The sequence below is a fragment of the Rhinolophus sinicus genome, linkage group LG02 (genome assembly GCF_036562045.2).
Source record: "Rhinolophus sinicus isolate RSC01 linkage group LG02, ASM3656204v1, whole genome shotgun sequence".
NCBI lineage: Eukaryota > Metazoa > Chordata > Mammalia > Chiroptera > Rhinolophidae > Rhinolophus > Rhinolophus sinicus.
Genome location: NC_133752.1, coordinates 112692915 through 112716406, shown reverse-complemented (window position 1 = coordinate 112716406; position 23492 = coordinate 112692915). Strand labels below are relative to the sequence as shown.

Here is a 23492-nt window from a genome sequence, read left to right as displayed (position 1 = left end):
GAGGGAAGCAAGAGGAAAATCATTAGACAGTAGCTGGGGTGAAATTGTAAGAGAATGGAAGTGAGGTATCTGGAAGGAACTGGGCTGAAGTTGTCTATACAAACATCCTCAAACACATACTGACCTCAACAAACCCACCTCTCTCTCTCCCACACGCTTTTACTTTGGTACATATTCTTATTAAAGCATGATCCTATGGCATCAGGAAAGATGCTACGCTTTCTGTCTGCTTCAAAGTATATAAATATTTCTAGGTGACTGTCATGTATAAGCTCACAACCTTGGAGGAATAATAAGAATGCCTTCTAGGGAAGTGACGCAGCCGAGGAGCTAAAAGCACAGGTACAGGTAGGTACAAGAAAGCTCTGGCTGGAATCCTGACCCTCTGGTTAGTGACCGTGTGGCTTGCTGAGCCTCACTTCCCTCATGTCTAAAATGACATCAGAAAATCCATTTTCAGGATTGATAGGGGATTAAATGAAAACACATCTGGAAAGTGCTCGACAAGCAGTGGCTCTTAATGATCTGTACATGACTTTGGAGTTTCACAAAGAGCGTTCATATTGCTTTTCACATTCTATTAGTACAATAATCTTCGAAAATATTAAGCCAGATCATGTTTTCCCCATTGTACACATAAAGAACGGAAGTCTGCTTAGAAATGGCCTGTCTTAGCTTATAAGTGACTAAGTGAGAGCCAGAATCCAGTCCAGCAAACTGTGTTTGTTCTACCTTCTGAACATCTAGAATCTGACTTTCTCATCACCACCGCACCACCCTGGGGCAGGTCGCCATCATCTCATGCCTCCCCAGCTGGCTTTCAGTTTCTACTTGTACCTCCCTTGTCAAACCTCCATACAGCAGTCAGAGTGATATTGCAATTTACACCACAATTTATGTCATGCCCTCGTTCAAGGGCTTCCTACCCCACTCAGAGAAAAGAGCCAGAACCTCTATAATCACCCCCGAGGCCTATTCAATCGACGCCATCGCCTCTGGCTTCATCTCCCACTGCTCTCCCTCACCTGCTCCAGCCCCATGGACCCCTTGCTGTTCTCTGGGTGCTATAGATACTGGCCGCCCAGGGTCTTTCACTGGGTGTCCCTCCTACCTCATGCCGGCCCCCTGCTATCTCCATGGCTCACCCCCACCTTCTTCAGAGTCCCACTCAAGTGTCATGATCTCAGTAATGCCTTCCCCAATGACCCATGTAAATTACACCCACACCCCTAAAACTCCCAATCCCTGCGCCCTGTGTTAGTTTTCTCCACAGCACTTTTTCTAACATGATAGCTATAACTCATTTATTTGGTTTATGGTCTGTCTCCTGTCACTAGAATGACAACTTTATGCAGGCAGGAACCTTCGTTTTCATACATTACCGCATCCCTGGTGCTTAGAACAGAGCCCGACATAGTCAGAGCTCAGTAATATCTGTTGAATGATTGAATGTCAACCCAGCACTCATCTCACTAGGCATGTCACTTTTCTTGAAGCTCCAGCACATCCAGAAAAGTGCTGTTTCATCCTGACAGCACAAGATGTCCTATGCTATTCAAGATGTTAGGCTCGCAGTAAAACCAGACGCACTAGGAGAAATGTCTCAAATGTCAAGAAGCAAGACTTGGGTATTGAGTTTGCCTCAGAACTGTCTCAGAGACACCCACCCCCAATCAACTTAAAGGCAGATAGGCCTAACAATGCCCTGAAGCAAAAGCCCTAGGCCACCCAAAATTCAGTTTTATAACAAGAACTCCACTGAGGTCTGGATAAAATCATCACCTGAATAGCTAGTTGTCAAGGGTGATTTCAGTGCACATAGATGGAAGGAAGGAAGGAAGGGAGGGAGGGAGGGAGGGAGGGAGGGAGGGAGGAAAAAATACATCATATAAAGAAAATATTAGAATAGAACAGATTTTTAAAACTTGCTTCATTCAACAAATATTTTTTGGTTCTTGTGATATAGCCAGCCCTGGGCTAGGCATAAAGGCTATCGAGATAAAGACATCTTTTCTGCCTTCGAGATCTTGCTGGCCTGTGAGAAAACCAGACAACAAAGAGACAGAAAGTGGGGCAGGAGCCACAGCAGGCCCAGGGCTCAGTGCAGTACTGCCACACACATTTCAGAAGAACCTAATGCATATTGGGGTGTCAGGGGAAGTACCTCCAAGATTTGACTTTTCACTTGAAAAATGGTGGAATAGAGCTGGTGGCAGACATCGGCCAGGGAATGCCTGGAAAGGGAGCATAAAGTTTGAGGGCCAGAGGGGCGTTGAATACCATGCTAACCATTGCAGAAATGTGCCTCCCTGGCAAGGAAAAGAAGCAAACTCCAGTTCAAAACTGAGTAACTTATCTAAACAAGAAAAATTAATCATAGCACAGGTGTGGCCTCACCAACAGGCCCTGGGAGCTCTCTGGCCAAAGAGAGCAAGATGGAATGCTGAGGACCCGAACAGGACATGTCCAGTGTGCTCCCCACCTGCACGGCCCAAAGGGGGCCATTAGCCATGTGGGGCTCTTCACACTTAAATTAATTCAAATTAAATAAAAATTTAAAAAGTCAGTTCTTCACACTCACTAGCCACATTTCAGGTGCTCGATAACCACATGTTGGCTACATTGCAGATAGTACATCATCACAGAAAGTTCTTCTGGAGAGAACTACCCTAGGTAATTTTAATTTTTTGTTACTTTCAACTCATTAGACTCACTAGTTCTCTTGCCATTGGTGGCTCTTGTGGTCTTACAGGCATAAGAGAAAAATCAATTGCTATTATAAATTACATTGGTGATATACAAAACAGCTTATTCCCTGGTTAAATCCAGATGAATTATGGGTTGGAAAAACCTAACATAGTATCAAAGAGAAGCTATGAGGAACCAAAAAATGAAGAAACAACATATACATATAACTAACCATGATTCAAATAGAAATAAACAGCTACACTACATAAACAGTCAGCTCTATTTGCATAATACATGAATTTACAATACAGTAATTGAATTTTTTTTTTAATTCTTTGATATTTGGCCTGTGATGCTGGTGAAATCTCGCTCTTATCTTTGAGGTAAGATCTCCATGACCTACTCGGCAGATTTCTAGTGAGTCCCTACATTGTGGTTGGAATTGGGTTGTCTGCGACGCTGAGACAATCCCACTCCTGGGTGATGGCAGAGCAGGAGGAGAAAATGGACTCCGGAGGTTACCTTACCTGTATTCCACTCATTGCGGCAGCTTCCCCAGGGAAGGTCGATGGTGAAGCTGCTAAAGAGGTAGAAGAGGGCCCAGGCCAGGACAATGATGTAGTAAATGTTGAGAAGGATGACGATCATCTGGGAGGCATAGCCGATGCCTGGAGAGGGAAAGGGGCCGAACGGGGCTGGCAACAGTGCACAGATTTCTCATACACGACCCACCCCTGCTTAGGAGAGCGTTCACGTGCCACTCCCAGTGTCCTGAAACAAGAAGGCCTGGGACCTAGGCTCCTGGCTCCCTCCTCTCCCTTCCCAGCAGCAGGAGCATGCTTCCTGCTCCCACAGCCCTGCCCACGTAGGGAGGAGGGGACTTTTCTCCCTGCCTCCTGCTGCCTTATCCAGGCTTCCTGTGCACTGTCACCTTTATCAGGTTCTGAAAGTTTACTGACTCAAAGTTATTTTAAAATGTGTGAGACTAACTGAGATTCCAATAGTTAATGTCCCTGGAATTAGTCTGATATATTTCTGAAACATAAAAGCGTATGTTAACAGCAGGAACAGATAATTCACATAGGACAAAACTACAAATAGATCCTCCCTCATAATTGCAGGTGTGCAAAGTCAAACAACAATGAGGTACCTTTCTGCATCTACAGCCCTAGTGAAGATTTTTACCAATGATATAACTCAATGATTTTTAAACTTGTCTACGTATTAGAATTAACTGGGGATAGTTTAAAAATTCCAAAGCCAGACCAGACCCCAGACCAATTAAATGACAATCTCTGAGGGTAGAGTACAGACCTTAGGATGTTTTGACGGTTCCCCAGGTGGTACCAATATGCAGACAAATTTGGGAACCACACATAGCTCAGGAAGGAAAGATGTCTAGTGGCATGTCTGGTGACACTGAAAGTCAGTATAATACTTCCGCATGACAACTCAGTAAGCCAAATCAAGAGTCATCACCTTGCTCATCCATTTGATCCAGTGACTCTCATCCCGGGAGTTTATGCCAAAGAAATAATTCCAAAAAAGGAGAATTATCTCAACCAATATACATAATAGCAGAATGTAACCATTTTATAAGTAATTGAAAATAAGAAAAAGCCCAAAACAAAGAACTGTTAAGTAATTTACGATGTATCTACTTGATGGAAGTTAATGTAATCATTTAATGATTATATAGAAAATGGAAAATAACACTAACTGAAAAACAGAGATATAAATTGTGCATATTCCCTATTAATAGATATGTAAACTCTATAGATAGAGAAAGAATGAAATAAAACCCTCAAAACTGGAAACAATCCAAACGTTGTTCGATGGGTAAATGGTTAAATAAATTGTGATATATCCATACCATGAAATACTACTCAGCAATAAAAAGGAATGAACTACTGATACAAGAACAAGCAAGCTGGATGGATCTCCAGAGCATCACGCTGAGTGAAAAAGCCAATTTCAAAAGGTTATATAGTATATGCTTCCATCTATATAACATTCTCAAAATAACAAAATTATAGAGGTACAGAACAAATCAGTGGTTGCTAGAGGTTAGGGATGGGGAGGGTGAGGTAACATGACTGTAGCGGAGAAGCATGACAGATCTTTGTGGTGATGGGACGGTTCTGTATCTTGATTGTGGTGGCGGTTACACAAATCTATACACACAAAGTGATAAAATTACACAGAATTATGCAGACACAAATGAGTTCAAGGAAAACTGGTGAAATCTAAATAAGGTCTGGATAGTAATGTCAATTTCTAGGTTGTGATATTATGCTATAGTTATGTAACATGTTACCGTTGGGGGACACTGGGGGAAAGATACACATGACCTGTTTTTACAACTTTCTGTGAATATATAATTATTTCAAAATAGAAACTTCCGAAAATTCTACATAGAGAAAAATACTAAAATAAAACACCTAATTTTAAATAGCTATTGTGTCAGAATGGTATAATTAGTAACGATATTTTTCTCATTTAAAGTCTCTCTTAAAATGTCTTCTAATTGATTAAATGTTTTCAAAAACACAAAATCATTGTTATATGTTTTTAAAATGTATAGCTAAAATAGCTTTGCACTCTAGTTATTTAACTTAAAGCCTTTGCCCCATCCTCATCCCCATCTTCCCCATTCTCACATGGACTGGGTGATTAGCTCAGTATTGGGTCCCTAAAAATGGAGGGTTTAATATAAAGGCATAGAGTCTTATCTCAATTAGCACTACTGCTAAACAATCCAGTCATTCCAAATAAGGTTTATAGCCCTAAGTGCAGAATCTTGGAATCAGACACACAGCTACTCACCCTCAAAGATAGGGCAGATCTTCCTCCAGGCTGTGACGCCTCCCTGGCTGGTGTACTGGCCCAGTGCTGTCTCCAAGAGGAAGACAGGAATGCCACAGGTAAAAAGGAAGATGAGGTAGGGGATGAAAAAGGCACCTGTGGGTGGGAAATAGGCTGTCCATTATCTGGCACTAGCCTCCTCGTGGTCCACATTCATTTTTTCCCATTATCACCCCATACTGCCCATCAGAATCCCAGGGATGGGGGACATGAAAAACTGCAGGGGACATCTGTCCAGAAGTCTGGAACTATAGCAGAGAGGGGTCAAGAGTCACCAACTTACCTGGAATCTAACCAGTCCCTTTTTTCACTCTGAAGTTTCAGTCTATATCTACCAAGGTTTGCTCCCCCATTGAACATCAATCATTGCCTAAATAACACATAACTTGTGGCAATAACAAGGAGCTCATTGAATAATGGCTATTCAGGAGCATTAACACAGCACACAGACTAAAATTCTTTTCAAGTAAGTGATTGGTCTGAGTGCTAGAAACTTCTAGCAGGCTAAAATCATATTTCCTTTTAGTAATCCTTTCTGCTTCTGCTTTCACAATCATTGGATGAGAGAAGTCTACTGATGCTAGAAATATTGGCATTTTCTCCACCATGGACCTTTATCTGCTGGCAAAGTGGACAAAGGAGTTCACAGAGTACCAGAGAGGAGAGAGCAGAACAGAGAGGGAGATTCAAATATCTGCAGGGGGGCCCTTCTAGCTTTCAACTGAGTACTGGTCAGCACCTATGTGTGAGGAAACTAAGCAAGGTGAAAAAAAATAAAAACATTCAAAAGATTGAGATTATGGTGCTCACACAGATAATCTCAGGATTCAAGGGCATTGGGAAAAGAAGGCATATCCTCAGTAGAAGGGAATAATTAACCCTAGATTGAACATAACTCTGGTTCTGCCTAACAAATCTTAAAAGCAAAATCCAATAGAATCAAATAGTTTCACTGGTCCCAGAAAAGAGCCCAAGAATATTTATAGAAATACAAAAATACTCAGCAACAAATAAGGCAAAAATAGGCAATCAAAAATTACCAGGAAAGCAAAGATGCAGGACAATATTACTCACAATGAATCGATAAATCAACCAATTGAAGCCAACCCATAACTTACATAGATGTTAGAATAAGCAGATGAGGACATTAAAATAGTTATTGTAATTGCATTTCATATATTCAAAAAGTTAGACAGAGACATGAAAAGATCCCAATCAAACTTCTAGAAATAAAAAACCACAATGTGTGAAATGAAAAAATACACTGGGTGGGATTAATGGCAGATTGGACATAGCAGAGGAAAAGATTAGTGAACTTGAACCACAGAAGTAGAAATTATCCAAAATAAAACACAGAGAAAAGAGAATTAAAAAGAAAAAAAAAAGATGTCAGTGAGCTGTGGAAAAACTTGAAGCAGCCTAATAGACTTGTACTTGGAGTCCCTGAGGAGACAAAAGAGGGAGAGGGGTCAAAAAATGTTTTGAAAAAATAATGGCTGAAACTTTTCCAAATTTGATGAAAACTATAAATCCACAGATCCAAGAAGCTCAATAAGCTCCCAAATAAGAAACTTGAAAAAACTGGAACAAGGGACATCATAATCAAATTATTTAAACCAGTGATTAAGAGTTTTTAAGAGAAAATATCAAAAGGAATCAAAGGAAAAAAAAGACACATATGTACAGAGGAACAAAGACAAGGATGATATTAAATTTATCATTGAAAACAATGCAAGAGAGATGAGGAAGCACGTTTGTTAAAGTACTAAAGGAAAAAGCTGTCAAGCTAGAATTCTATACCCAATAAATGCACTGTTCAAAAATGAAATTGAAACAAATGTTTCTTAAGACATGCAAAACCTAAAAGAATCCATCACCAACAGAACTGCACTATAAGAAATGTTAAAGAAAGTCCTTCAGGCAGTGGGAAATGATGCCAGAGAGAAATATGAATCTATACAAAGGAATGATGAACATTAGAAATGATAACTATATACATAGGTAAACACATAAGAACTTTTCTTATTCAGATCTCTTTAAAAGGTAACTGACTGGTTAAACAAAAATAGTAACAATGTAATGTGGAGTTTATAACATGAAAAAATAAAGTGTGTAACACCAAGAGCACAGGGAGGGGTCAGGAGGAGAGAAATGGCAGTGTATTATTGTGAGGTTTTATATGTAAAGTGGCATAATATCACTTGAAGCTAAACTGTGATAAGTTAAAGATGCATATTACAAAACCTAATACAATCACTAAAGCAACATAGCAAAGAGTTATGGCTAATAAATCAACAGGGAAGAAAGCCGACTGTGGAATAATAAAAAATATTTAATTAATAATAAGAATAAAAGGCTGAGGAGAGAAAAAAGGGAAACAAGGACTGATAGGACAAATAGAAAACAAATAGTAAAACGTTAAATTTAAACTTAACCATATGGATAACTGCATTAAATTTAAGTAGTCTAAATATCCCAAATAAAAGAGATTGTCAGATTGGTTTAAAAAACAAACAAACAAACCTAGCAAGATTCAGCTATATGCTGCTTAAAAGAAATGCTCTTTAAATATCAAGACAGGTTAAAAGTAAAAGGATTAGAAAAGATGTGTTGTGCGGGAGACCCTGCTCACTCCGCCATTTGTCATGCGGGGTGGCCTGCGGGGTCTCTGGTCCCACTCTCCGCATAAGAATGCAGGATGTGGCTAGGCCAAAAATGAACACCCATGGAGCCATAGGTAGGGGAGTCACACCACTGTAGTCTCACTGGTGGCACTACAGTCTCACTGGAGGCTGGAGTCACATGACCTGCAACCTGCTGTCCGCTTTTCTGCCTGCCAACTAACCGACTGACGACTCGACTCTCCAACCCGACTCACCAGTACAGCTGCGGCAGTTATATCAGTGGCTAATAGGCTAACTGGTTACAGCTGACAGCCAATTAGCCACAGCTGACGACCATCTACTACCCGAGCCAGCACCTTTCCACGTGAGGCCGAGAGCCTGGAAACTGCTCTCTGGGACTCTGTCCCCACAATATGCCATGCTAACTACTCATTTAAAAAAAGCTGGAGTGTTTATTTAATATCACACAAAGTAGACTTTGGAGCAAAGACTATTGTCAGAGGTAAAGAAGTTCATTTCATACTAATAAACAGGTTGATTCTTGAAGAGGACATAACAATCCTAAATGCATATGTGTCTGATACAGAGCTTCAAAATATATGAAGCAAAATTGAGAACTGCAGGAAAAATAGATAAATTCCTAATTCAAGTCAAAGATTTCAATATCCCTCTCTCAATAATTGATCAAACAAGTAGACAGAAAATCAGTACGGATAAAAAATATTTGAAAACCACATCAACCACCTTGACCTACTTGACATTTATAAAACACTCTATCTAACAATAGTAAAATATACATGATTTTCAAGTGCACCTGGAATATTTACCAAGATAGACCATATTCTGGGCTACAAAACATATCTCAATAAGTTTCAAAAGATTCAAGTCATACAAAGTATGTTCTCTGAACAAATTAGAAATCAGTAAGAAATATACACTTGGAAAATTCCCCAATATTTAGAAATTAGGTAACACACTTCTAAATAACCCAAGTGACAAAGAGTTATCAAAAGGGAAGTAAGGAAATATTTTTAAATCAAACTAAACGGAAACACAACATATCGAAAATGTATGGGGGAGGGGGGCGGTCAGATGGCTCAATTGGTTAGAGTGTGAGCTCTGAACAATAGGGTTGCCGGTTCGATTCCCACATGGGCCAGTGAGCTGCACCCTCCACAACTAGATTGAAGTCAATGAGCTGCTGCTGAGCTTCTGGAGAGGTGGCAGGATGGCTCAGTTGTTTAGAGAACAAGCTCTTAACAACAAGGTTGCCAGTTCAATTCCCACATGGGATGGTGGGCTGTGCCCCCTGCAACTAAAGATTGCAAACAGCAACTGGACTTGGAGCTGAGCTGCGCCCTCCACAACTAGATTGAAGGACAACTGATGGGTCCTGGAAAAGCACACTGTTCCCCAATATTTCCCAACAAAAAATAAATTAAAAAAAAAGAAAAGAAAATGCACGGGATGCTGCTAAAGCAGTACTTAGAAGGAGAATTTATAGCACCAAATATTATTATAAAAACTTTCCAATCAATGATTCCAGTTTCCACCTTAAGAATGAGAAAAATAAAAGTAAATGAAACACAGTCAATCAAAGGAAATAATAAAAATCAGAGTAGAAATCAATGAAGTAGAAAACAGGAAAACTAGAGAGAAAATCAATCAAACTAAAAGCTGCTTCTTTGAGATAATCAATCAAATTGATAAACTTCTAGAAGACACGAATATCTGTATGAGAATGAGTGAAACAGCATCAATACAGTCTGTAGATATTAAAAGAATAATAAGAAAATAAATAAATAACTTTGTCAATAAATGCAAAAATTTAGGTAAAATGGACACATTTCTTGAAAAATACAAACTACCAAAGCTTACTCAAGAAGAAATAAATAATCTCAATAGCCTTATTTCTATTAAAGAAAATTTTTTGGTTGCTGTTAAAAACCCTCCCACAAAGAAAACTCCCAAATGACTTCACTGGTAAATTCTCCAAACATTTAAGGAAGGAATAACACCAATTCTACACAAACTCTTCCAGAAAATTGAAAAGGAAGGAATGCTTCCCAACTCATCCTATAATGTCAACATTACACCAATAACAAAAGCAGACAAAGACATTACAAGAAAAGAAAACTACAGACTAATATCTTACATGAACATAGATGCAAAAATTCTAAGCAAAATTTTAGCAAATCAAATCCAATGATATGAGTATATAAAAAGGATAATACATTCCATAGTGGAGTTTATTCCAGGAACACAAAGGTGTCTTAACATCCAAAAGACCAATTAATGTAATTTATCATATTAATAAATCTAACAGCCATTTCTGATAAAATTTCTCAGCAAATGATGAATAGAAGGGAACTTCCTCAACCTGATAAAAGACATCTACACAAACATAGCAGCATGCTTAATGGTGAGAGACTGCTTAACCCCTAAAATCAAGAACAAGATAAAGGTGTCTGTTCTTACTACTTCTATTCAAAATTGTTTGTCAGTATTGATTGTAGCCAAAGCAATAAGGCAAGAAAGGAATGAAGAGTTATTCAGATTGGGAAAGAAGAAATAAAACTCCTTTACTCTCAAATGACATGACAGTCTATGTAGAAAATCCTTTGGAACCTAGAAAAGTCAAACTGATAGAAGCAGAGAGTGGAATGGTGGTTACCAGAGGCTGAGGAAGGAGGAAATGGGGAGGTATTGGTCAAAGGTACAAAGTTTCAGTTATGCAAAATGAGTGAGTCCTAGAGATCTACTGTATTCCACAGTGCCTATAGTTAATATTGTACTGTTTCCTTAAAAATTTACTAAGAAGGTAAATTTTATGTTGTGTTCTTATCACAAAAAAATTTTTAAAGAGGGCAGAAGGAAATTTTTGGAGGTAATGGACATTACCTCCAAACTCATCAAGTTGTGTACATTAAATATGTAGAACTTTTTGTATGTCAATTATATCTCAATAAAGTGTTTTTTAAAAGAAAAGAGAAAAAAATCTTTGAAAAGTACCAAAGAGCAACTAGAACCAATAAGTCAGTTTATAGCAAGGTGCAGGATACAAAATCAGCACACAAAAATCCATTGTATTTCTACATACTAGCAACAAACAATTATAAATTACAAATTAAGAAATAATACCCTTCATAATAGCATAGGAAATATGAAATAGGAATAAATCTGTCAAAAGATGTGAAAGGCATGTACATTTACAAATGCAAAACATTGCTGAGAAATTGAAGATCTAAATAAATGGTGAAGCATAGTTCCCTTCTGTTCATGGGTCAGAAGACTCAATATTACAAGATGTCAGTTTTTCCCAAGTTGATCTATAGACTCACTGCAATATCAATCAAAATCCCAGAGACTTTTTTTTTAGAAATTGACAAACTGATTCTAAAATTCACAGGAAAATGCAAAGGAAATAAAATAGCCAAACAACTTTGAAAAAGTTTAAGGCTTAACTATACCTTATTTTCATATTATAAAACTACAGTAATCAAGAAATATAGAGCCGGCCCAGTGGCTCAGGCGGTTGGAGCTCTGTGCTCCTAACTCTGAAGGCTACCAGTTTGAATCTCTCATGGGCCAGTGGGCTCTCAACCACAAGGCTGTTGGTTGGACTCCTCGACTCCCGCAAGGCATGGCAACTAACAATGGCAACTGGACCTGGAGCTGAGCTGCGCCCTCCACAACTACGACTGAAAGGACAAGTTGACTTGGAAAAGTCCTGGAAGTACACACTGTTCCCCAATAAAGTCCTGTTCTCCTTCCCCAATAAAATCTTAAAAGAAAAAAAAAGAATGATCTTAAATATTAAAACTCCTATTAAAAAAAAAAGAAATATAGAGTGTGGTTTAGGTGTCAAAATAAACAAATAAATCAATAGAACAGAATAGAGTTCAGCAACATGTCCTCATATATATGGACAACTGATTTTCAACAAGGGTGTAAAGGCAATTCATTGAAGAAAAGATAGTCTGTTTAATAAATGATGCTGGAACAAGTGGATATTCATGCACACACACACAAAAAAAAAACCCTTTAAGCCATAACTTCAATACAAAAGTTAACCCCAAATGAATCACAGACCTAAATGTAAAACCTGAAACTATAAAACTTCTAGAGGAAAATATATGAGACCTTGGGTAAGCTAAGATTTCTTTCATGTGACACCAAAAGCATGATTCATAAAAGAATAAATTGATTAAATTTGACTTTACCAAAGTTTAAAATTTCTGGTCTTCAAAAGACACTGTTAAGAAAAGGAAAAAATATAAGACAGAATGAGAAAAAAATATTTTCAAAATGCATATTTAATAAAGGACTTGTACCCAGAATATATCAAGAAGTCTGAAAATTTAATAGTTAACAAAATAAACCACTTTTTTAAATGGTCCAAAGATTTGAACAGGTTTTCACCAAAGAAGATATATGGATTGCAAATAAGCACATGAAAAAGATGTTCAACATCATTAGTCATTAGAGAAATATAAATTAAAATGACAATGAGATAATATTATACATGTTATAAAAATAAAAATTAAAATTACTGCCCAAGAATTGGCAAGAATGTGGAAAAACTGACAACCTCACACACTGCTGGTGGAAATGTAAAATGGTACAAGCATTTTGGAAAAGTGTTTGACGGTTTATTAAAACATTAAAAGTGCACCTACCATATAATGCAGTCATTCCACTCCTAGGTATTTACTCAGTAGAAATGAAAGCATATCTTTATACAAAGACTTGTACACAAATGTTCTTAGCAGTTTTATCTGTAATAGCTAAAACCTGGAAACAAACCAAATGTCCATCAACAGGAGAATAGACAAACAAATTGTAATACACCCATATCATAAAATACAATAACAAGGAATGACTACTGACACATGAAAATCTCAAATTAATTATGAATCTCAAAATAATTACTGCATGATTCCATTTATATAAAATTCCAAGAAATGCAAACTAATGTATAGTGACAGAAAACAGGCATGGAAACAACCTAAATGTCTATCAACAGATGCATGGATAAAGAAAATGTGGTGTCCACACAAAATGGAATATTATTCAGCCATAAAAAAACACAGAAATCCTGCCTTTTGCAACAACATAGATGGACCTTGAGGGCATTATCCTAAGTGAAATAAGTCAGATAAAGACAAAATACTACATGATCTCACCTATAAGTAGAATCGGAAGCAGCAAAACTCATGGAAATACAGAGTAGAATGTAGTGTTTGCCAGAGGCTAGGTGGGGGGTGGCGTGGGGGGGCAGGGAAATGGAGAGATGTTGGTCAAAGGGTACAAATTTCCAGCTATAAGATGAATAATTTCTGGAGATCTAATGTACAGCATGGTGACTATAGTAAACTGTACTGTATTATGGACTTAAAGTTGTTAAGTGAGTAGGTCTTAAATGTCATCACCACACGAAAAAAATGGTAATTATGTGAGAGGATGGAGGTGTTAACTAACCTGATTGTGGTAATCATTTCACAATATACATGCGCATTAAATCATAATGTACATGTTAAACTTACATATATTATATATCAAGAAAGCTGGAAAATATATATATATATATATATATATATATATATATATATATATACACACACATTTCAGAAAAACAGGTGTGTGACTGCATTGGGATGGGCTAGCACAGGTCAGAGTTGGAAGAAAGGGACAGGAGGTAATTTGGGGGAGTGAAGGATATATTCATTACCCTGATTGTGGCAATGCTTTCAAGGGTGTATACATATGTCAAAACTTACCAAATTGTACACTTTCGATATGTACAATTTATTGTGAGTCAGTTATACCTTAATAAAACTGTTTAAAGCAAAAATTGATGGGGAATAGAGTTCTCTAGTTCTTTACCTTCCAAATCTCTGCATCCATAATTCAGGCACTGAAGCAAACAGTTACCACAAGGGCAAACAAATCAAGGCGGTAAGCAATGCAGCCTAATAAATTTATAAATCAACCCAAGACTTGCTGGGTAGGAGGGAAAAATGAGGGAAGAGATAACACAGTGGCTGACATGAATGGTCACTGCTGAGAGTTGGAAACATGGCAGCAAGAGAGAGGACAGAGAGCGAGAGAAGATGGAGTTTTCAGCCCCTTGCAGCCCCTCCTCCCCGTCTTTCTGCTACCTGCTCTTTCCCAATCAGCCCAGGTAATATTTAATAGCAGTGGGTCCTGTGGTCTGTTCTGCTTCCCTCTTCCTCGTCCTCCTTGAGCACCTGGGCGGTCTGCCACAAGGGACAAGGTCCACAGCCACCAGGCAGAGCCACTGGCTTAAAAGTCAAGAAGGGGTGAGGGGCAGGATGGAGCTCAAGGAGGACCCAGGTGCAGATGGGGAGTCCTATGGGGCTGCCTCTTTTCCCACCCAAGCCTTGTCACCACCAATAAAAGATGGAGTTAGACCTAGAGCTGCAGGATGGAGCTCACAGTTATCCCCACGTCTGCCATGCTCATCTTCCCCTAATCCTTAAATGTCCTGGCATTCTTCCCCATGGGATGGGGGAGGCCACACATCCATCCAAGAAAGGAGTCATCTGCTGGCCACCCGTCCCAAAAGAAGCAGTGTCACCTGTAATGCTCCAGGTGACATTTTTAAAGATATAAACCGATGATAGTTCACATGAGCAACACAGCAGGGAGTGTACGTCAATATATGCTGGAATCAACACTAATCTGACAAATACTGGGCGGTAAGTCCTTAACTAAAAATGATACCAAATTGTCACATACTTCTAAAATAGCTAGCACTCTGACATGAAGAACAGTGTCCTTTTTCTCTTTGCTCTTTATATCTACAAGCAACATCAAGGAGAACAGTTGTCCCTGGTGCCAGGTGTCGTGAAGCCCTTTACGCTGGTGTCCCTATACTCTCTCCCTGCAATCTAGAGCTGAGGTTTCCTTCGGTGCTTAACAGTCCTTAACCTCTCAGATCCCTCGTTCTGAGATGTCCAGCTGTGGTGCATTCTGCTGTAGCCTCGACAGGAGAGCTCCAGCGCCAGATACTCTGGTTGTTAAAGAACTCAGTCTGCTGGCAGCCAGGATCCAGGGAACCAGAGAGTTCCAGCTGGAAGGCCCATATTCCGAAGCGGCCGGGGTCTGGGTGTTCAGGGACTGAAGGTGAGAAGGAAAGAGGGCTGGAAGGGGGCAAAGAAGAAGACAGCACCTGTCCTCACATAAGGGTCTCCAGCTGTTTGTCTATGTTTAGCAAAACCCAAAGATTCTCAGCACAGGTGACCTCTGCCCATTTGCAGCAACCTGGACTTAGATATTAAATATGAAACGGTTGGCAGATGATTTCTTTTTGTCTAAGCTGAGATTGGCAGGCACATAATTTAAATTCCCTCCCGGCAGAGTCGAATCATTGCTAAAACCCTCTCCTACCACCTTCCCCACATCACCCCTCTTCGGTCACCCAGGATCTCTCTGCTCATCACCATGGCTGAAGCTTCAGTGGGACAGGCCCTGGTGGGAGATCATGTTTTCTTTTTCCTCCAGGGAGTTGAGGGTGGAGAGCTGCAGAAATAATTCAAATGTGCGGCTTCTGAGCAACTTCACGGGTCATGACCCATCTCCACACTGCTGGACACATACTATTACCACGAGGCAGCACGCATACTGGCCTTTTCCCCCAGGAGCGAGAATACGGAAAGAAGAAACGAACTTCACCTACTCCCGAGTTTTGCCCAAATAACCCGTATTTCCTATTTCCAATTCCTCTCTCTCCTGTGATCTTACACCCACTGCAACCACTCTGCCCGCGCTCCATGGTAACTGCTCTGACGAGGTCACCAATAACCCCCATACTGCTATAGCCAACCGTGGATTCTCATTCCTCGTCTTTCTTAGCCTGTCTGCATTTGATGTAGTTATCTCCCCGTCCTCCCTGATAGTGTTGCTCTAAAACACCTCATCCTCTTGGTTTTCATCCTCCTTTACTGGTTTTTCCTCCTCTGTTTCTTTTCTTCTCCAGATCTTTAAAAGCCCTTGCTCTTACGCCATCAGAATCTAATGACGCTCCACTTTAGAGTGCAGTCCAGCTCTCTCTCACAGACTCTAGACTCACATTTGCTACTGCCTAGCTGATATCTCCCCTTGGATAGCTAATAGATATCTCAAATCAGCATTCCCAAAACTCCTCCTTATTTTCCTCTTCAAACCTGTTCCTCTCGTAGCCTTCCACATCTGGTAAATGCAACTCTTTCCCTCGAGTTGCTCAGGCTAAAATCATGGGGTTGCTTAGAGCAGGTGGTAGCAGCGGACGTGATGAGAAATGTCAGAGTCTGCATATCTCATGTGGGGTCTCCAGCCCCAGGTATTCTGGGTGTTGAGAAACTCAGTCCGCTGGCAGCCAGGGTCCAGGAGCTGGAGAGCTTCCAGCTGGAAGACCCATGTCCTGAAGAACTCAGGGTCTGGTGATTTTGGTAGAGCCCACAGTTATGAGAGAAAGAAGGGAATAAAGCGTGACTCTAAGATTTTGTAGCCTTGTAGCTGCTCTGCTTCTGCCCTTACTCCCCTATAACAAGTTCTCAACACAGCCCCCAGAGAGATTATTTTAAAATGTAAGATCATGCCACTCCCACTCAAAACTCTGCCATGGCTCCCCATGTCTCTAGAGTAAAAGCCAAAGTCTTACAGTAGCTGACAAGGACCTACATAACCGGTAACCCTCGTCCTTGTTACTTCTCTGACCTCCCCTTCTACTCACTCTCCTCCTTGCAGCTCCTCAAACAAGCCAGTCAGCCTCTTGCTTTAGGACCATTAAACCATCTGTTTCCTCTGCTGAGACTTTTATTGCCAATATCCACGTGGCCAACTCTCCCACTCCTGGTATGCCTTTGCTCACATGTTCTCAGTGTGACCACTCCCCACCACACGCCTAATCCCCTTTACCTAGCTCTACGTGGTCTTTGCCATAACACTCATTAACTTCTGACTTGCTGTATAATTTTCTCATTTACTATGTTTATTATTTATTGCCTGTCTCCCTCCTCTCAAATGGAAGCCCCACAAGGACAGGGAATTGGTCTTTTTTTGTTTATAAATGCCTCCCAGCAACTTAGAATAATTCCTGGCATGTGGTAGGTGCTCAGTAACTGCTATTGAATGGCAGTCAGGGTCGGGGTGGTGGGCCACGCACTGGGGAAACCGACTAAGAGTGGAGACTGGGAAGCCATTAGCATGAGGCAGGTGCTTGGGGTGGACTGGACACTGGTCCAGGGTAGGGGAGGATGCTTACCTAGGTGATGACTGATGCAGGTATCGCTCTCATCTGTCTCCTAAAAAGCCTACTAGTTGCTTCTGGTTTTAGGTGGGCTTCTTTATACCACTTTCTCACTTCTCAGTTTTCAACTACAGTGTTTAACTGTTTACCTGTTCCTTGATCAGAATCTTGCCTCAGCCCTTTCCCTGCTCTGGAATTCACTTCAGATTGGATCTACCAAATGTTAAAGCTGGAAGGAACCAAAGAAGACATCACTTACATTTTGTGGTTTGGAACTAAAATTATGCTTTGGAAAAATGTTCACCCCTGTCCTCACCACTGAACAAATATTAGTAATAAAATCCTTAGCTTCTCCTCCCCACCCCAAGCACAAAATCAGCTATGTAAAGCTATGAAGTTCGAGGAAGGGCCCAGCAGGCTGGTTGCATACGTTACCTGAGCACGGTACACCCCAGAGCACCCAGCATCCTTCTCCAGAACTGGCTCAGAACATTCCTCTTATCCCGCAAGAGCCCAAACCCCAGTCTGAGGACTGTGGGTTTAAATAAAACCACTGAACCAGGAGGAAAGGGGTCCAACCAATCTAAATTGTCCCCATTCTCTTCACTCTCCTTCCCCACAGTGGCAGCTAAGGGTCCTGTCATACAGAGGTTATCAGTCTCTTCTTGACAAAGAGACAAGGAGATAAGAAGATGAAGTGTTAGGGCTCATTCTCAGTAGGAGCTTGTTTTGCTTGGGAGGTGAGGGGAGTTACATGACGACAGAAGGATTAAACCACTAGAACACCAAAAAAAGAAAAAGAAAAAGAAAAAAAAGAAAAATGGGCATGTCTGGGTTCCTATGGCCATGACCATACAGATCCTTGGTTAGTCCCCCTTACCTTGGCAAAGGAGACTTTTCATTAATTCACCTGGTGGCCCCTGATGACTCATGCCCATCAAGAAAATCCGGGCATCAGCCTCTAGCTCCAGAGCCCCTCAGAACACTTCCCTCCAGCTACTGTCCACTGAGGAAAAAGGAGGAGTCCTAGGGCCCTGCACTTGACCAAGAGATGAGATTATGGGTGGTGGGGCAATGATTAAATAACGAGAACTTGGCTGGACCCAGGACCCCTAACACTGTCTCCACTGTCACTCGTGATCTGCGTGCTGGAAGGCAGGAATCATCCAGGGAGCGAGTGGCCACAGCAGCAACCCTCCTGCCTCCACCTTCCCCCATAAGCACCCAGGTGAAAAACAAACTGAGGGCTGCGGTTACTCTTTTGTTCCTGGGCCTGCATTTCCACCCAAGACACAGCCACACACTCCCAGACCTGCACAAAATTACCACAGAGCCCTGAAGCAGAGCTCAAACCCCAAATCTCCCAGACCACCTCGCCTCAACAAGGTGAGCCCCATATGTTCTGCTGTTCCTGTCTCTGCTGCCTTGTATTTCCCCTTCTTCCGCCTAGGGCTTTTGCACTAGACCTGGAAATCACTCTCTCCCACTTCTTCGTGCCATTCTTGCTAATTCCCAGGCCAACCTTTACCCAATTCCAGAGAGGCTTGGAGAAAGCTGCTCAGCACCTAAGCTTTCTGCCATGTGAGGAGCTAAGCGGGTTATGAGGTTCCCGATACAGAGTCTCAGTGCCCAGCTTAGCCCCCAGACTCCTCCGTCTCCTCGACCAGCCCCAGCGCTCCACCCAGTTCACTGAAGGGAGAGTGCGCAGGCTTAAATTCCTAAACAAGCATGTGGAGTGTCCAGGGCTAGGTCACAAGTGGGAAGACCTCCCTCCTTCCTTCACAATGCAGGCTGAGCAAAGTCCTGTGGTGTCAGGCTGCTGGCCAGAAATTTCTGAGGAGAAAGGACACATCAGCCCATCCCACCCCTCTGGAAAAATACAAGTTAACTTCCAATCCCCAACTGCCACAATCCTGGGACTAAGACTATGGGCTCAGAGCATCTTTCCGTGTTCTCCCCCAGTCCTCCCACCGCCACTCTGTGTTGTAGGTTTTCTCTCTCTCCAAAACTACTGTGGGACTAAGTGTGATACATTTGGAGGCTCCTACTTCCCTGCAAAAGGGTAGGTGTTGCATTAGCGTACCCTCCAATCCTGTGGCCCATGAAATGACCACCCCCTCAGCATTTTCCCCCGTGACCTACATCTGCATTTCTCCTTCCTCCAGCCCAGACTGCAGCCTCACTTAAAACCTACCTGGGAGCCCGAGTCCTCCCAGCTTTACCCCCAACAAGGAGATCTTCCTAACACACTACTCAGCCAGAACCTTCAGCACCTGAGAAATCCCTCTGGGGCTTCCCACAGCAATCTGGGATTCCTGGAAAGTGAGTTAGCGGAGGAAAATTACTACCACTGCTTTGGGGTAGCAGAGTTACCCCAGGAGGTGGCGATGGATGGGAATGGGAGCCGATAAAGAACTAGACTTAAATTAAAGAGTTAAGAGTTAATACTCCCTCACACATTTTCAGTAGGAAATGTTTAAAGGAGGAGCCACTAGTATCAAAGGTTATGACACTGATAATGAATGGCTTAGGGAATGTCATGGTGCCAGCAGAATAGGAGGAAGGCACAAAGCCACAGCTAAAGAATCTCAAGACCACAGGACAGCTGGCGTCAACATCATCTTCAGCATAGCTACCACCATTGTCTTTCATCCTTATAACACCTTGAAAGGCAGGGATTACTACCTCAGTTTACAGGAGCAGCAGTTGAGGCTCGGAGGACTCAAGCAACTTGCCCAAGATTACACAGAAAATGAGCAGCAGAGCCAGAATCCGAACTCATCCGTGTGGCCCGCGGCCTGTAGTATAACCTATGATACCACGCTCTAATAGTGGGACCCCTGGGAAGTCCTGGGATCCGTGGAGGTCTCAGTCTGCTGCCGTGTTCTTAACGACTTCTAAAGAAGGGTCTTTCCAACTCCAGCATTCTGTGTCTAGGGCACTCCCCGGAGGGGCAGTCAGTGCAGGAGCGGAGATATCCTCCGTCCAGGGGTGGGGGGAGGGGGGTGGCGCAGGGGCTCTCACCTCCCCCGTTTTTGTAGCAGAGATAGGGAAACCTCCAGACGTTGCCCAGCCCAATGATCTCCCCGGCCACCGACAGCACAAACTCCATCTTGTTGTTCCAGTGCTCCCGTTCCAGGGTGCCATCGTCCTCCGCCTTTTCCACGGCTGCGCACACTGGCTTTGTCTCTCCATTACTGGTTGTACCCGACACCCGTCTGTCCATCCCACCTGGAAAACAAGCAGTGCACTCTGTTCCTGTTGGGAACTATGGACGGAAAGCCCCTCCCCAACCTTCACCAGCAAATTCCCAAGGGAATAATGCACTGGAAGAGCGTGAATTCCTACGCCCTTGCCTGTAGACTTACGCCCTCCTTAGCATCTCTTACTGGTAAATGCTGAGTGAGAGCTGCTGAAAATATAGATTCCTTTCCTGTTTCAGGAAGAAAGGTCGATACTGAAGCACAGATGTTGCTTCCACGACACAGGTTTCTTGAGTTAGGGTCTGTGGACAGGGAGGAATTCACACGGGCCCTGGGCTGTCGAGGTTTCCCTGCCACCCTACAAATAGCCTTGTCTGTATTAGCACGTACTTCAGTTTCTCCATTGTGTATTCTGACTGTTGAAGGCATGGGATTTTCTTTATATCCTCAAAGCCACACATTTCCATTGCAGGAATTTAATCTAAGGAAATATTTGTGACTGTAGGTAAAGATTTGGCCTTGAGGATGTTCACTGCTTATAACTGCAAAAATCAGAAAGTACATAAATGTTCAAAAATAGCAAATAGAGTAGTAAACCATTGCACACACACACAATGGACTACTATATAACCATTAAAAATTGTGTTGCAGAAGAAAGTGTAATGAAATAAAAAGGTGTTCATAATATGTAAAGTGAAAAGTTACAAAATAGGACATACAATACGATCATGCTTGAAAAATATTTTATACTTAAATGCATTGAAAGATTAGTATGTTCACCACAATTTTTCTCACAGTGGTTGGATTATAGGAATATTTTTCTTATCTATATTTTCGACATTTTTATCAAAGAGCATGTTTTATTTTGTAATATGAAAATAAAAGCCAATTTAAAAAAAATTCTCCCAAAGCAATGAGAGAGTTTGAGTGGGACCGGGAACTCTGAATAAGATGAACTGATCTTTCTAGCTCCTCCCTCCGTCTCTCTCTGAAATCAACACAAGAGAAAGATGAACTATGGGCTCTGTTCTTCCTTGGTGATGACAAATGTAGGAAACTGTTACAGTGGAGCAGACAACATAAAATGAATAAAGAGAGACAATTCTAAAGCCTTCACTGCCCTATTCTAGATGCTTATTGGGATTGAGGAAAAGATTGGTTACGGCTCACATTTAGTGAGCAACTACTACAGACTAAACACTTTACATACATTTAATTCATTTAATCCACACAGCAACCCTGAGATGTAAGCAGTATTATCTCTGCCTGTTAAATGAGGGGGCTGATGCTTGGAGAGGTTAAATAACATGTCTGCTGCCATCTAGCTAGTAAATTGCCCAGCTAGGACTTGATCCCACTGGGCCTCTGCTCTTTCAGTTATACCCTGATTACATTGGCTGCCTAGGTGTATCAGCATGTCTAATATAAGCATCTTCTAATGACTCTCCCCTGATTTGATTGCGTGACCCTTTTTCTGGAGAAGTGGGCACATGGACTTTTCTGCACCTCGAGAAAAGTTCATGGTAACAGGACTTTGTCGGTGGGAACCCCATCTCGGCATAGGCTCTCCTGTGGCTCTGCCTCCCTAGCTGAGCCACCCGAGGGGTCCAGACAGTCAGGCAACAGTAGGCACCTTTGCTTATTTGATACATTAGGGAATGGGCTCCAAAGATTGTTTGTGGCCTGAGAAGGAGAAACCCAAGCAGCTGGTTTCAAGAAGTTTCCTCAGTCCTTTAGAGAAGGGTCTAATTTCTTGTGCTGACTCTGGGCCTCCCTGTACCATCTAATGGATGTCTTCCAATGATGGAACACCATCTCCCTTCACTTTTTTATCCTCCCAGACCCCAGAAGAAACAGTAGCCCTATCCTGGGTCCCTTGGCCTCTTTAGGGTACCGCTTCTCAGAGGTAGCATTGTGCATTTGAAAGAACACAACATACAGTCTCACACAAGCCTGGATTCAAATTTTTGCTTTGTGCAATACTACTCACTGCCTGGCTTCAGGGAGGTTAATTAATTACTCTGAGCCTTCGTTTGCTCACCTGTAAAAGTGAGAATTATAGAATATACTTAGCTATAAGGATTAAATGAGGATATATATATATATATATATATATATATATACACACACATATATATATATATCACTTAAAGTAACTGGCACCCTTTTTATTTTCTTTCAATCAAAGAAGAAAGCCTTCATTCTCTTAGAAGTAAACCCAAATGTCTTTCCTCTCAACCGGGGGTTTTCTCTCTCCAAATCACTATCCCTTAAGTCAGCAGCCACTGAAGTTTCAGAAAGTAAAGAAAACAGCATATAGTCTTTGCCTATGCACACGTAAATGTCAGAAACATATTTTCTAGGAGAGGATCAAAAAATCATTTGGTTGCAAGGCCTATGGATCCCACCAACCTGTAGTCTGAGACCCAGAAATAGAAAAAAAGAGAAAAAAATGTTACCAACCTTAGTGCGGTTGCCGGCAGAGGTCCAGTGGGGAGGAGAAGAATCATCTAAGGAGGAAAGTGAAGGTGCTGACTATTTAAAGTGTGTTTCCCACTCCTCTGTGGCACTTGTAATTCTAAACCTGGCCCAGCCCACATTCCGCCCTCCTGCCTCCTGTCCCCTGCTCTCCCCTCCCCACCAGACAGCTCACACATGAGTGATTTCACAGCCCGGGAGTGTGTGCACACGCTGGCAGGTCAGGCCAGTTGTTCATGCGTTATGGGCAGCGTGCTCTCCTCTTGGTGATCTCCCGGTCTCATTAGAGGGATCCTGCCTCCACCCTGGTCTCCACTCCAGAGCTCCCATAAAGCCATCAAGAATGGGTATTTCTTTGGTCAGGTGCTGTGGAGATTAATT

At 41.7% G+C, this 23492-nt stretch overlaps 1 protein-coding gene across 3 annotated transcripts in view; it reads right to left on the bottom strand.

The window, feature by feature from the left end:
* Nucleotides 1-23226, bottom strand: part of SLC6A13 (solute carrier family 6 member 13) — a 45181-nt gene extending 21955 nt beyond the window's left edge. For all 3 annotated transcript variants that reach the window (XM_019711297.2, XM_019711298.2, XM_074325216.1), the window contains exons 1-4: nt 23097-23226; nt 20455-20661; nt 5515-5649; nt 3216-3356 (exon numbers count right to left, since the gene is read on the bottom strand). In XM_019711297.2, the coding sequence (XP_019566856.1) occupies nt 3216-3356; nt 5515-5649; nt 20455-20656 (478 nt within the window). In that variant the 5' untranslated portion in view covers nt 20657-20661; nt 23097-23226. The remainder of the gene's footprint in view (nt 1-3215; nt 3357-5514; nt 5650-20454; nt 20662-23096) is intronic.
* Nucleotides 23227-23492: the final 266 nt, after the last annotated feature.